Consider the following 15,770-nt stretch of genomic DNA (forward strand, 5'->3'; position numbering starts at 1 on the left):
TTAATGTAATTATTCCACCAATAGTTAATTTTGGTGCAATAATCTTGCTTATACTTTATGGTGTTGAGAATTGTGGGCTTTTATGAAAAAAGTTGTATCCTTGATTTATGTAGAAGAACATTGCAATATGGGAAGGCTGTAAGGAACTTTTTGAAAACTCTTTACGCACTGGCTAGTACTAGACTTTCTGATTCTAAAACTTTGATTTTTGCACAGATCAGCTATTTTAAAATTTCCCCCATAACAAATCAGAGCTCTATGAAGTAGGTCAGTCAGTATTTTATCTAATTTTTTCAAACATATAGAGAAATATAAATATATTTAATAATAAAACTGAAGCTTCCTTTCTTGATATGGTATCACATTTCACCTGTACTACCTTCTCCACATTGTGAGACTTTTTTTGGTTTCATTTGACCTCGTATCAAATTGACAGTAGAGATTATCTTTTCTAGTCACATATGTTGAGCACTCTATCAATTGCCCTGAAAAAGATCTTTGACCTTTTTTTTTTATTTTTGTAAAGTTCATTGCTAAAGGATGGAATTAAAATCTGTCCTATGACTTTTAAAAGTCTGTGAGTCACAATATTTCAAAATCTTCAAATTCTCCTCTTAGAGTCCTCACCTGTTGACTAACAGCTGCAGATTCAAGAACCTGGAACAAATTCGTGAGCACTCAAAAAACAAGCTAGTCAAATCTATCTTTAGTTGCTTATTACCAGACCAAAATACTTCTGGCCTTTTTAGCTCCATAAGGTCTTTATTTTTAAAACTGGAGACCACAAGGCTATCATTAATCACAGATGAAATCTACAGTAGTATGAAAAAGTGACAGAATCACACCTAAGATGTAACAAACTCAGGCATTTGTCCTGAGCGTGCGTTTTGTGACTTAGGAAGTCTTGGGTGGGTTATGGGCCTTCTTTTCTCAGCTCAAGGGCTAGATCCAAATGAATACTCCTTACATCCAGCCCTCATTAATTAATTAACTAATCAATTAAGCTCCATCTATGTGAGAGAATGAATTCTACAACTCACCAAGGATAGCCACCCACTTTGGCTCTTAAACATTTATTGCTATTTGTTTTATTTTTAATGCTAGAGGTGGAACCCACAGGCATTCTACCTGTTTTATTTTGAAACAAAGTCCTTCAGCTAAGTTGCTAAAGGACCTAAGTCCGAAGTTGCATTCTATCTCTGAGCTACAGCCCCAGCCCTATTTAATTTTTATTTTGAGACAGGGTCCTTCAGCTAAGTTGCTGAAAGATCTCACTAAGTTGCTGAGACTGTCCTCAAACCTGTAATCCTCACGTCTCAGCCTCTCAAATACTGGATTACAGGCATGCGCTACCACATCTGGATATTGCTGCTTTAAAGAGGACTTATTTAGAGGCAAGGCGGGGTTATTGAGAGAGCAGAGTTGGTCTGACCCGAGCAAGTTTGTCACACTAAAGAAAGAGACATAGAGAAATATCAAGGTATCTTGACAAGCAGCAGGTGTTAGGGAAAGATTTTTTTTTTTTAAGGTGAGTAGAGTACTTGAGCATGTTTGTAGGCTAAGAATAAGAGTCACTGACAAAGAAACACTGAGTGGAAAAAATTAGGAAGGATTCATAATCTCTTAAATATGAAGGTTTGGGCATTTGGTAGAGGAGAGACAGAGGCAACAGCAAATGCACTTTCTCTGTAAGGAGGCAGTTAAGTCAGATCAGTGTTTTAAGTTCTCAGAGGTGAATAGGTGTTTATCAGTTTGAGTATGTTTAAAGAAGTCTCTTCTAAACCCAGGAATCTTTAATTAAATTTATAGTGCCCAAGTCTCCTTTTCCCTGGTGCTGAACTCTTTTTTTTTTTCTTTTTTCTCTTTTTGGTATTGGAGATTGAACTTAGAAACATTCTATCTCTGAGCTATACCCTCAGCCCTTTTTATTTTTTATTTTGAAGCAGGGTCTCACTGAATTGCTGAGGGCCTCACTAATTTCTGAGGCTGGTTCCTCTTGTCTCAGCCTCCCAAGTACTGGGATTATAGGGTGTGCCATCACACCTAGCTCTTTTCTGTTTTTTAGACATTTATGAAACTTTCTTGCTTCAGGTCATTTTTATACACATTAATAATAATAATATGCTGCATTTGTTATACAAATGACATTAGTGTGTACTTCCAATGAAGCAAATACATTTTAAGTAACAAATCAATATTCCTTGCTTTACTTTTATTGTGAGCCATGACATGAGTCAGGGTTGGTATTTATGTTCATAGGACTGAAAGAAACTTCTAGATTGAACCGAGTGACACCCTCACTACGTGGAGTGGTCGGCCTGGTTAACCCTGACAAAGACAGGGAGCATGTACAGATCACTGAATGCATGACGTGGCTGAGGTCTTGAAGAGCATCCTGTCCCTCTCTCTGGTTCTATAGATCAGGAAGCTGAAGTCCAGTGGATGAGCTGCAATTAAAATTCAAGTGCTTGTACAGAATTGTTTCCATGACAAGTCGTTTTTATTTGCATTTAAAAATTGTTTTTGAAAGATACTGAGGAGTGGTATATCTGGATCCTATGGGGGTTCCATTCCTAGTCTTTTGAGGAACTTTCATACTGATCTCTAAAGTGGTTGTAATAATTTACAATCCCACCAACATTGTATAAGAGTTCCTATTTCCCCACATCCTTGCCAACATTTATTATTGTTTGTATTCTTTTTATTTTGTGGTATTGGGGACTGAACCCCGTGGTGTTCTGCCTCTGAGCTATGCCCTCAGTTCTATTTTATTTTTTTATTTTGAAACAGGGTTTCACTAAGTTACTGAGGGCCTTAAAAAATTGCTGAGGCTGGTCTCAAACCTGTGATCCTCTTGTCTTAGCCTCCTGAGTACTGGGATTATAGGCGTGTACCTTCACACTCAGCTTACTGTTTGTATTTTTGATGACTGCCGTTCTAATGGGAGTTAGATGGAATACCAGGGTAGTTTTGATTTGCATTTTCCTGATTGAAATATTTAAACATTTTTTCATATCCTGGATAAGTTTATGCCCACATAAATTTTTACTACCAATCTCATTAACATGTATAGGGTAGGATGAAGGGAGCAGATATTGGGAAGGAAATACGTCAAGTGTGCATGTTTGCACAGTTTGAATCTCCTATGATGTATATTTACATCGCACCAATAAAAGATACAAAAAAGCTCCTTATTAAAACTAGAATTTAAGCAGCTGTTTATGTACTCTACTACGTGTAAACTGTGTGAAATAGAATTTCAAGGAAAGTGTTATTTAGTGTCTAATATGCAGTGTACATTTACGTACAATATAATGCCTAGTGCGTACTTTGTTTATGGGTCTTTATTCTCATTCAGTTTATTCTCTTTTGAGTATGGTACACATATCACTTGCTATGCTTCCATCTTCTAGTTCAAAGATACTCTTTTTCACCTTTTCTGGATAACATGCACAGACTCATTGGGAAATGCCAGGGAGTATATGAGTGTGTGTGTGTGTGTGTGTGTGTGTGTGTGTGTGTGTGTGTGTGTACAACAAGGGTAATTATTCCTGGGGGCTAGGTGCTTTTTAAACAGCTCACGCTCAGTCCTCCTATGGTAGCCCCACGTTGTCCTCTATTCCAGAAGAACCTGGTGCTGTCAACTCTTTTTTCAGACTCTGGACAGTGAATTGGGTTGGCTTTCAGTTTTCTCCATTACTACTTTGAATTCTAACTTTCTCAGGTTTTCTAAGTCAGTTATTATTAATTTTGTTTCTAGCTCCCATGTCTTTAAGTATTCCAGAACAACATACTTAAAAATAATCTTTGGCTGAGTGTGGTGGCACATGCTTATAATCCCAGTACTTGGGAGGCTGAGACAGGAGGATTGCAGGTTCACAGCCAGCCCCAGCTACTTAAGTGAGGCCCTCTGCAACTTAGTAAAAAACTATTTCAAAATAAAGAACATAAAATAGGGCTGGGGGTATATCTCGGAGGTTGAATGCCTCTGAGTTCAATCCCCAGTATTGCAAACAGAGCAAAACAAAAAAACCACCTTTGGACAAAAGCGTAATGTAAAATACATACCTTTGAGCTCAATAGCATTCAATTAATTAATCTATTTTTGTGGTACTGTGGATTGAACCCAAGATACCTTTGAGCTATATTCCCAGCCCTGTATTTTAAAATTTATTTTATTTATTTATTTTTGCAGGATTGAAGATGGAACCCAGGGTAATTCTATCTCCAAGCTATACCCCCAGCCCTGTTCTTTATTCTTTATTTTGCAACAGGTTCTCACTGAGTTGCAAAGGGCCTCACTAAGTAGCTAAGGCTATCTGCAAACCACAATTCTCCTGTCTCAGCCTTCCATATGCTGGGATTACAAGCATGTGCCACCATGCCCGCTCTTGTTTTATTTTTTAATGTGGGGTTCCCTAAGTTAGTGAGTTCTGTCCTCAAACCTGTGATTCTCCTTTCTCAGTCTCCCAAGCACTGGGGTTACAGGCATGCACCACCATGTCTGGCTTCTCCAAATAAATAACTCTGCAAGTCATTTTCTGCCTTGGTATGGCAGGGCTTGTATCACCAATGTCCATGTGGCTAGGCAGGTGATCTGGCTCCTCTCACTAGGTCAGAACTCTGGATGAGTCAATGTCAGAAATAATTAGTTATGTTTGGGAGAATCTCATAGCAATAACACTGGTGTCCCATTTGAAACACTATACTTGCTCCAGGCCAATAGGCCAAAGCTGCAGTAGGGCAGAGATGCCTGTGTGATGAGGTGGTGAGTCAATCCCCATCTCCCCACCCTGCTAGTTCCCCATCATTTGAACTTTGAGGGAACAGTTTCAGAAGTTCCCGGGTGTCCCCAGTGAGGAACTTGGAGAACAGCTGAGAGATGAAAGTCAAGGGCATTTCTGTGGGGCCACCTTGTAGGGGAGGAAAGGGAACCCCAAGCAGAGGCTCATGGCAGACTACCTGGCCAGAGGCCAGATGGAGTTCATGCCCGGGATGCAAAGGACTCAAAACTGAAAGGCGATGCTGAGTTATGAAGGTGGTGGTACAGGTGGGTTATTGGCTGCTCCTATATAGAGAAAATTAACCCCAGCTGAAACCATGGATCACAGCAATGGATAGAAGCAGGACCCCAGGACACCAGCAGCCTTGCCATCCTTAGGGGTCCTGCAATATTCTCTTCCTAGAGTTGTCTTCTTGGGAAGGAGGAGGCAGTGTTTGTAAAACACTGAGTGCAGAGACACAGCCCTGATGAACTTTGAAAACTTCAAATTGATTGAATGTTTATCTGCAAGAGACATCTCAATGGAAAGAGACGACGTCAAAGCAAAATAAACTTTTAATTGAAAAAGGGACTGAATTGTCTTTAACTAGCAAATTTAAATGCCTCGCCAATAAGCAGAAATTTGAGGCTCGTGAGAGTGAGCAATACAAACTAAAGAAGACATACATTTTTTGAAGTATTTGAACTGTGAGTATATAAGCCAAGCTATGATTGAGGCCTCTCATTGGTACGCCGATTTTAGCTGAATTCACCGCGTGCCACATCGCTAGGCATTTTAAAAACATTTACATATTTATTAGGTTTGTTGCATCCAGTGATATAAACATGAAATTAGAGAAATCCTGGGAATTTCTCCCTGACATGCACTTCAATAATTAAAACAGATACAGACAGTGGCAGATTATGTTAGAATATATGATTGCCATTTGGATTTTACTACAATTACCAAAATCAACTTGTCAAAGAATGACAACTCAACTCCCCCAAATAAATTGATGTTTACTCTCTAGATGGTTATACTATACTATAAATATAAACCGTGGAGCATAGCATACAAAAATTATTGCTTTAAATATCATTATTGCTATCCCAAAGATAGAAAGAGTCGCATAACACAGCTTAAAAAAAATTTTTTTTTTTGGTGTCACAAAGCAGGCATTTGCCTCCCTCTTGTTTGCCTCCGTACACAATACACATCTAAAAGCCTTGGCTTTGGGTTTGGACAGTTCGCCATCCTCCTGCCCAAAGCCATTCGACCTTCCCGGGTAAATGCGCGTGTGTGCGTGTGTGAACAGGGCTTAAGCTTTGGGGTAGAGAGTGACCGTGTCGTAGCCCTCCGGGGGCCTCGTGCGGGCTCTTGCGTGAGTTTCACAGTACAGCTCCCCCTCCACGAAGAAGTAGCCCTTTTGTTTGAGGTTGAGGTGACAGTCTGCGCAGACGAAGCACTCGGGGTGCCTGTACTTGTCCCTCGCCTTCACCACCGCGCCGCTGTGGGGGAAAGAGAGTCTGGTGAAAAACCGAGCAAGAAATAGAAGAAAGAGGGGGGGGAGGGAGAGAGAGAGAGAGAGAGGGAGAGAGAGGTAGAGAGAGAGAGAGAGAGAGAGAGAGAGAGAGAGAGAGAGAGAGAGAGAGAGAGAGAGATATGCTCAAGGCACGTGTGAGCTCTCATACCCAGCAAACAGCGCCTCCCGCTGTCAAAAAGCGCAGGGCTGGCGAATATTTCAGATGATCAAACAAGTGATTTATAGAAAATAAAGGGATACGAACCCATGTTCTCTCTCCACTGTTTATTTGAAAGAGAGAGACTTGACTTACGAGGACAAATCCTGCAAAGCAGTTGGACTTTCCCAACAGGATGTGCCTCTGAGGGCTTTCTATCCTGGTGGTCCAGCCTGTGTTCTGCGGAGCAGAGACAGAATTCCCAGGGAGTGGGTGGATGGAAACAGTTTATTCCAGTTTAGGAGCAGTGATTGCCTTTGGGGACATCATGAACCTTTGTGGATTATTTAATTTTATTTTTATGTCCTCTTTTTTTTTGTGGTACTGGGGGTGGAACCCAGAGGCTTTCTACCTCTGGGCTATATTCCCAGACCTTTTTAATATTTTATTTAGAAACAGGGTCTCACTAAGTTGCTGAAAGCTTCACTAAGTAGCTGAGGCTGGCTTCGAACCCGTGCGATCCTCCTGTCTCAGCCTCCCAAACGCGGGGATTACAAGTGTGTGCCACCACGCCCGGCTTATTTTTATGTCCTCTTTGCTCCCCAAACCCCACCCTGTTTACGGTTCTCCAGATGCATCCTGACCAATGGGGGCAGATGTCCCCACAGTGCCAGATGAAGGCTGGGGAAGAAAGAAGGATGGAGAAGTGGCCACAAGAAATACGTGCAGGGAAGAGATTAAAATGATCTGGTTCATGTGTAGACTTGAAATAGCGAAGTGTGGCTGTTTAATCATGATGCCCCTTGAAATGGACACTGATTATATTGAAAAAGATTATATGTTAATCTTTGTGTAATTGAAGACAGTAAACAAAGATAATGTGTTTTAATTAGTAACCTGATAATCCCTGAATTTGTTTTCCTGGGTTTATACAGGAAAGGAAGTATTAAAATATTATACATTGACAAAGGGAGGGCTTTTTAAAGTGAAATCACAATTCTTGGAAATTATATTTAGATACATATTTGGGACAATTTTGTTTCTCACAAGAACATTTCTTTCTTTTTTTTTGTGGTACTGGGGATTGAATCCAGAGGCTTTTTTGCCTCCATGCTATACCCCCAGCCCTTTTTATTTTTAATTTTTAAACAGGGTCTTGCTAGGTTGTTGAGAGTCTAACTATGTTGCTGAGGCTGTCCTCCAACCTTGGTATTAGCCTCCTGCCTCAGCCTCCCAAGTGCTGGGATTATAGGGATGTGCATCACACCTGGCTCACAAGGCACTTCTGTAAGTAAAGTCGAGATTGCTAATCTCTTTATATGCCAATTTGGGGTGCAGCTAAAGAATACTGTTTATAATGTGCTCGCTATTTCAGGCCCATGAGCAGAAATTTTAAGTTTCTCACAACTGCCTTTTCTATGTAAAGTCTTAGAGTAGGAGAAAAGAGAATGGCCACCTCGCCTGATAGTGAGTTCTGGGCTTAGAGATGGGACGTACACGATGCCATTCCCACACTTATCACAGAGCGGCATCTTCTGCGCACCGCCCGCACCACTGTGGGCTTTCGTGACAGGAGCTCTCACACTTCGAGTTCCAGCAGGACGGTCATCTGAAAAACAAAGTGTTTCCATTTATGGCAAGGAACAGCTGGCTCCAGTTTTTGCTTCTATTTTAAAGTGTGCCCTTTAACCTAAGGAATTCTTAAGTTGCATCTGCACTATTATTTCAAAAGGAGCAGGTCCCATTGAAACAGAAGAGGCTTGGTTCTGAAATAGGAACTTTTAAAATGTAACTTAACTAATTTTTGTTATTGGAGAGAGCTGTCACCAAATGTTCAATGGAGCAGAGGGTATCTGTCTGTTTTTTTCACTGTGGAAAAGATGCATAATATAAAATTTACCATTTTAACCACTTTTAGATATGCAATCCCATGTCATTAAGTGCATTCACGATGTTGTTCAAGCATCAAACATACCCATTTTCCATACATTTTCATCATCCCAGACAGAACCATTATCCATTAAGCAATAACTCCCCAGCTGGGTGTGTTGCGCACGCTTGTAATCCCAGAGCCTGGGAGGCTGAGACAGGAGGATTGCACAGGTTCAAAGCCAGCCTCAGCTACTGAGTGAGGCTCTCAGAAACTTAGTTGTTTCCAAATAAAGTATAAAATAGGTCTGGGAGTATAGCCTGGAGTTAGAAAAGCCCCTGGTTCTACCCCCTAGTAACACACACACACACACACACACACACACACACACACACACACTAAGTAAATAGAGAATAAAAATAGGGCAGGAGGTGTAGCTCGGAGGTAGAATGCTCCTGGGTTCCATCTCCAGAACCCCCCCCCCCACATATATACACACATACATGAAACAAAACAAAACAAAACAAAACCCTCTCCATTTCCCTTCTCATAGCCCCTGGTAACTTATATTCTACTTTCTGTCATTATGAATTTTTCTGTTCTAGCTTTCTCATATAAGTAGAATCACATAATATTTGCCCTTTTCTGTCTGGTTTCTTTCACTGAGCAAAATGTTTTCAAGGCTCATCCATATTGCAGCATGAATCAGAATTTCATTCTTTAAGGCTAAACAATATTTCATTATATGCATATACTACATTTTGCTTATTTGTTCATTTTTCACTGGACATTGGAATTTTTTGTACCTTTTGGTGCTTGTAAATAATGTTAACATTGATGTACATGTATCAGCTTAGGTTTCTGCTTTTGGGGATATACCTAGGAGTGGAATTGCTGGTTAATTTTGTAACTACATGCTTAAATTTTTGAAGAACTACCATTACTTGTTCTATAGTGGCTGCCTCATGTTATATTTTCATCAGCATTGCACAAATATTTCCATTATCTTCATACACTTACCAACACATATTTTCATTTTTTTGGTTAGTACTCACCCTAATGGGACATTTTGTATTTTTGTGTGACTTTTAAAGGACAAACATAGTGTGTGTGAGTGAGTGAGTGAGTGAGTGAGTGTGTGTGTGTGTGTGTGTGTGTGTGTGTGTGTGAGGTATATGTGTGTGTATCTTTTGGGGTAGAATTATATATATATATGATATATGTAGTGTCCACCCAAAAGAATGAATATATATAATGAATATATAAAGAAATGAATATATACCCCCAAATTATATATAATATATAAAAGATAATATTAAAAGGTATAGGCATAAAAGATGTATATGCATAAACGATGTATATATAAAAGATATACATCACATATATATACATATATATAAGATGTATGTGTGTGTGTATATATATATATATATATATATATATATAATCTTTTGACGTGGAAAAGCATGGATACCTAGAAGATAGCAGGAGTGGACTACAGACCCAGTTCTGTGACCTCATACAGCCCACATGCTCTTATATTTCAGTGTCTCATTTGTTAAATAGAGCAAATAATAGCTCCTACCTCACTAAGTTTTATGGAGATTAAATGATAATGTATGCAAAGTACTTTGCATAGAATTCAGAACACAGTGATTGTTCATTATAGTTTTTTTTTTTTTTTTACTTTAGTGTTGATGGTACCCATCAACATTAAAGTAAAAAATTAAAAGTAAAAAAGTAAAAAAGTGTGGGGGTAGACTGAGAAATTTTATAGTATCTATACAAAGCTGAATCTTATGATTCATAAGTTGTGCTGCTCCTTGACTACTAGGGATGGAATTTGTCTTTGGTGCTTTTTATGACTGGTTTTATTTTGTGGCTACTTGGGCATGTCCTGAAAGTTCTTAAACGTGGATCTCCCAAATCCTTTTGAGCAAGATCATTTTGATTATTGATTAAAAACACCTTCAGATTTCCATTCCCTGTGTGTTCTCCTTACTCCTCTTGCCCCATCCTTCCAACGGCCTCTAGCCATAACATCTCAGGATATGTCAGTGCTACTCACCCGGCCCGTCGTTCACTAGTTCCTGGAGCACTCTGAAGGAGCCTGACTGACGGGGCTGAGAGGGTTCATCCCGATTGTCATGCAGCATCCGGTACACATCCGACTGGGGTGGTACTGATGCTGCAGGTTCACTGAAACACAGCATGGCAGGTGAAGCACCAGCAGACAGAATCAGACACCCATAAGCTGTCATCACTATATTTACAACAGCTGCTGAACAGGGCTTTACTTTTGAGTGACTATTATAATTAAAAATATAAAGTGAATTCACATGGGTTGCCTTAAGAATGTCATTTAGCAATAAACCTGGTCATGTTAGCACTTCCCCATTTGGCAAAGTACTTTGGAGGGAAGCTAAAGGTGGCAATTGTTAGGAAATGGCAATTTTAAAAACGATGTGTCTAGCGTATATATAATTATAGATGTACACAAAATTCATCTTTCTCAGAAAAAGTCAACATATGCATGGTAGTACAGAAGTAAATGCAATCTGATTATTTACCATCATAACATTTTAATAATATTCAGATTAATTTCTGATACTAAACTAAGAGTAAATTGCTCAGTTTTGCTTTTAAGGTTAATTTATTTCATTAACTCCTTAAATAACAAAGGTATCATTTAATTTGTAAGTTAATGAAATTCAACTAGTCAGCATTTAGAAACACATAATCTAGAAGCTCTTATCTATCTGTTAAATTGATTATCCCATATTCTTAAAATAGCCACATTAAATTCATTTGCAATAATGATAGCATCTTCATTTTAATATGCTTTCTACAAATAGTTCATGATAGACAATAAAAAGGCCACCAAAATACTACTTTTCAGGCACAAAATACTTCATCACATTATGTGATTTAACTGCATCATCTAGAAAAGACAGTATTCTGCACTATTTTAACCATCTATGTAATATTTGAAAACAATCACTTTATATATATGCAATTCTTTGAAAAATGTCTTTAAGATATATTACTACTAATTTAATGCATTCATCCTGATATATCTTAAGCATTACAACACTCTAGTTTATAAAAAGTGATCCATCAAAAACGAAAGAAACAGAAAGATCTTATCTCATAATAAATCCTTTTAATTGAAAAAACTTGGTGGCAAAAGAACTTGGAACAAATATTCATAATAAGTAACAAATTAGTCAAAATAAAGACCAGTGGGAATCAAATATCTATATTAATAAACAGAGGTATTAACTTATAAAACTTTATACAAGGCAACCACTTTAAATGAAAAACAATTACTTTTTCACACATTGCCATTAGAAGAGAGAACTATCATCTCTTTAAAAATCCTGTGACTCTCCCACCCTCTTTCTAATTGTTGATCCTCAAAGGACAGACATAGGGTAATCTTGGTTTTAAATCAATTTTGAGGAGTGCTAATTCAGACATATTTGTAAAGTGCCTTGCAGCTTTCAAAAGACACAAGATTTGGTCCTTACATAATTTCATTTTATTGCTTTCTGTTACATTAGCAACTTAGATAATTCCTCAAATCAGTTTTCTCAATAGGCCCAGATATTTGCAATAAATCCTCAGTATTTAAAAAAAAATCTTCACAGTTTTTTCTCTATTAAGGCAATGTTAAAAGACACCATTAGCGTTGACATTGACCATGTGTTTAGTTAATATGCTCATGGTTCAAAAAGACTCATATTACCTCATTGAAGGTGTTTCCCCTAGAGCTGTTGAAACCTGACCCTGAAGTGTTTCCATGATATTGTCATCTGAGTACAACTGCATAGGTGTATTAAATTGAGCGTGTACAATCTTCACACCCGGAAGTTCCATTTCCAAAGGAATGTTAGGGGCCATCTTAGCAGCAACTTTCAAGTCACCTGGGCAAATAGTACTAAGAGTACTGACAGAAGAAGGGGTGCTACGTCCACTGCCACCATCAATACCGGAGGGAGTACTGCATCCACTGTGTTAATGACCACGTCACACAGAGACGACAGGGACCAGAACACAGAGAACAAGGACAGACAGGTTAAAAGGAATCAAAGACAGAAAGTGAGAGGTGAATTGTACCAAGCTAGACACTAGCTAAAACTTGTTTTGAAAACAGAAGTTGTTTAAAATTTCACAATTAAAGAAGTTTAATAAAATTAAAAGATGCAGGTGACATGGCATTTGTTGGTTCTTTTCTGCTAGGCACCTTTTTTTTTTAAAAAAAAAATTGAAGACTACATATAGAAAGAATGGTCTATGATGTAAGTAGAAAAGATGCAGTTATACTAAATTTTTTATTTTTATTTTTTATTTTTTGAGGTACTGGGTATGAAACCCAGGGGAATTCTGCCTAAAAACTACACCCCAGCTCTATTTTCCATTCTTTAATTTGAAACAGGGTCTCACTGAGTTGCAAAGGGCCTCACCAAGTAGCTGAGGCTGTCCTTGAACCTCCATCCTCCTGTCTCAACCTCCCAAATGCTGGGATTACAAGCGTGCACCACCATGCCTGGCATAGTTATGCTGAATTAAAAAACAAAACAGGCTAAATAGTTTTATACTTGCTGACATCATAGGCAAATGATGGAGAGAAATTACATTGGCTGGCCATCTGTTTACATTTCAAGTACAATATTTTAACTTAAAATATTACTGAATGATCCAACACAAATAGTAACTGAATATCCAGCATGAAGATCCAATCAAAGATTATGTTTCATAATGAAGCAGAGCTTTAATTGACTGGCAATTGGCAAATCATGTGTTTTAAGGTAAAGGTTATGGGTTAAGGATAGTTTTGATTTGTTATTGTTTCAATGTTTTCTATTTTTATTCTTTAATTTTTAGAAACCATTGTGTAGCTTAATATAGTATTTTGAAACAGCCAAAAAATGCTTGTCACCTTGCAATGAAAAATTAGAGGACAACGAAAGTATTCTCAGACTATTGGGGTGCTACCCTTGGGCTAAGATAAATTTTTTATGCATAGCTATTTCATGAAAATTTTTGAAAGCCCATATATATTCCCATGCATATTTCTCATTCTCTTTAAAAAGCACATTAGAGGTACTTGTTATTAGAATGTTGGAAAGGCCAGTCATGCAAATGTAAGAATTAGAAAGATTTCATATTTGCCATGAAAATAAATAGGAGGCCAGTCACAACTGAACATTTTCTACATGCATTTGAGGTACAGCCTGAGGGATGCATTTTAGGAGAAAATAAGATATTAAAATACACAGTCAGTTAAAGCAAATATTAGTATTACTATAAACCTCTCTGATGCCTGTCAGTTGGTATTGCTATAAACTTAACATGGAAAATTAATTTATATGATATGTTTACCTCAAAGTCACTATTTTCTCAGGTCTCAGATATGGCCCCACTTCTGCATTTACTTGCGAGGGCTACTAAGCTTATCCTCAGTTCCATATATACAGCAAAACCACAAAGATTATTCAATGATGATTTTCTTGCAGTCTGATTAATCCAGACAATCCTCAATAGTAAATGGATTTAATTGTTTGTGTGCTTTACCCACACAGCCAAAGCCAGGCAGCTAAATATGGTCTTCCCTTTTTACTTCCTATCTGCTTAGAACCTGTTTAAAACCCAACTTGTACTCTGGTTAGATCATATACCAAAATGTCAGGTGACACTGCTCACCATTTGTGTAGGCTCAACTCTATCTTGGTTCCTAAAATTGACTGTAGTTGGTACAAGAAGAGAAGTAAATTTTCAGTTGTAGTGTAGTTTAGTCAGGACCACAGTAGCTTGATGTAAATGGAATCCAGTTTTGGAAACAGTACTTTAGGGATTTGAAACCCTAAGTTAAATCTTGAGAGACTTAGGGCTCAAGATAGCAAAACAGGCATGGGTACCGGAAACATTATAATCAGTATGGAACTCAGAGATGTGACTTATTTTGTAATTAGTATTTTTTTTGTTATTAGTGTTCTTCCATGTCAGCATGTTTGTGTGTATAATTTTAGTGATGCAAGGTTTGTGTTTTTTTTTTTTTTTTGTACTGGAGATGGAATCCAGGGGCCATTCTACCTCTGAGCTACACCCCAGACCTATTTTTTATTTTAAAACAGGGTCTTACTGAGTTGCGGAGAGCCTTACTAAGTAGCTGAGGCTGTCCACGAACCAAGTCTCAGCCTCCCAAATGCTGGGATTACAAGGGGGTGCCACCACGCCTGGCTAAGGATGTGCCTTCTATTTCCTGGTTCCTTTATCATTTCATGAAGGGGCCCATGTCTATTACATGGATGAGAAATAAACCCTAAGCTAATAATAATGAATGTTTATAAGCTTGTGGAATAATTTAAAAAGATCTCTTGAACTGATGCTTTAAACAAAATAGTTTTCGTCGTAATTGAGGCTCTCACTGTGGGTTACCTGACCCATTCCCAGAGCTCTCCTGAGGCTGACAAGGACTTGACAAGACCACCCTCAAGGTCAATGATGGACTCAATTATTCCACACTCCGGTCATTTGACAGGCAATAAATTTCTCTGGGGTGTGTAGACTTTCTGGGAGTATTACAGGCTTCTAGGTATACCTTGTCCGAAAGTCATTCCTGAGAATGGTATTTTTACATTTGGAGCTATAAAATACATTGCTTATATTTTTGGTTATAGCTTTGGCTTTAGAATTTACACATAAAATACTGGTGTTTTAAAATGCTTCAATGATATTGAAATAATTAAAGAAGCAGAGCTAGTAGTAAAACCCCAGGGAGATTAGCATACTGCAAATTTAGCATGACCAATTTATTTCTGATTGAACAAATTGTTCCTTAACAGTGCAGTAGTGGCTTGGTTTGTAGCCTCTCATGATTCTACCTTGAAGAAGAATTATCTGGAGAGAACAAAAAGTTTAGAAGCTAGAAAAAAGAGTGAGAGGGCACAAGAAGAGGGATGAAAGTGGCACTTTTTTATGATTCTTGAAGACTGGCTCTCCAGCACTTGAATTTTTCAGCAAATTCTCTCATTCCTGTACCTCTCCTCCTCTCTTCTAAATAGAGCTATATTAAAATAAACTTTAGAACAACAAACAATATGTTTAAACTAAAACAAAAATATAAAAGGAAAGGATTATATATGCCTGGATACCACCAAATTTCTATAAAATTAAATGTGTTATAGATCTTTTGCAAAGGCAGCATATGCGTTACTCTCATGGGTCATTTTATTTAAAGCCTCCTGAAGTCCGGTGGCTGGAGTTAGTGGACTGACAGTCAGGCTCACCACAAAAGAAGGCAAGTCTATTAATCTTATTTTACTTCTTTGAGAAGTTGTACCTATATAAACATTTACATTTATTCAAAAGTAAGGTAGCATTTTGACTTTTAATTCAGTGTTGTTATGTTACTGAAGTGGGATGGTATACAGAAGCTACCAAAAGAAAAACAGG

General features: G+C 38.1%; 1 protein-coding gene across 4 annotated transcripts in view; it reads right to left on the reverse strand.

The window, feature by feature from the left end:
* Positions 1-5,966: 5,966 nt before the first annotated feature.
* PDLIM3 (PDZ and LIM domain 3) overlaps positions 5,967-15,770 on the reverse strand; it is a gene marked incomplete at its 5' end in the record, with an annotated part of 35,988 nt that continues 26,184 nt past the window's right edge. For 3 of the 4 annotated variants that reach the window (XM_080710133.1, XM_080710132.1, XM_080710131.1), the window contains 3 exons: positions 5,967-6,271; positions 7,940-8,051; positions 10,381-10,511. In XM_080710133.1, the coding sequence (XP_080566259.1) occupies positions 6,082-6,271; positions 7,940-8,051; positions 10,381-10,511 (433 nt within the window). In that variant the 3' untranslated portion in view covers positions 5,967-6,081. Of the gene's footprint in view, positions 6,272-7,939; positions 8,052-10,380; positions 10,512-12,060; positions 12,325-15,770 lie in introns of all 4 variants that reach the window. The other variant, XM_080710130.1, reaches the window with a different exon arrangement.

This window comes from Muscardinus avellanarius (assembly GCF_963383645.1).
Source record: "Muscardinus avellanarius genome assembly, chromosome: 14".
Classification (NCBI taxonomy): Eukaryota; Metazoa; Chordata; class Mammalia; order Rodentia; family Gliridae; genus Muscardinus; species Muscardinus avellanarius.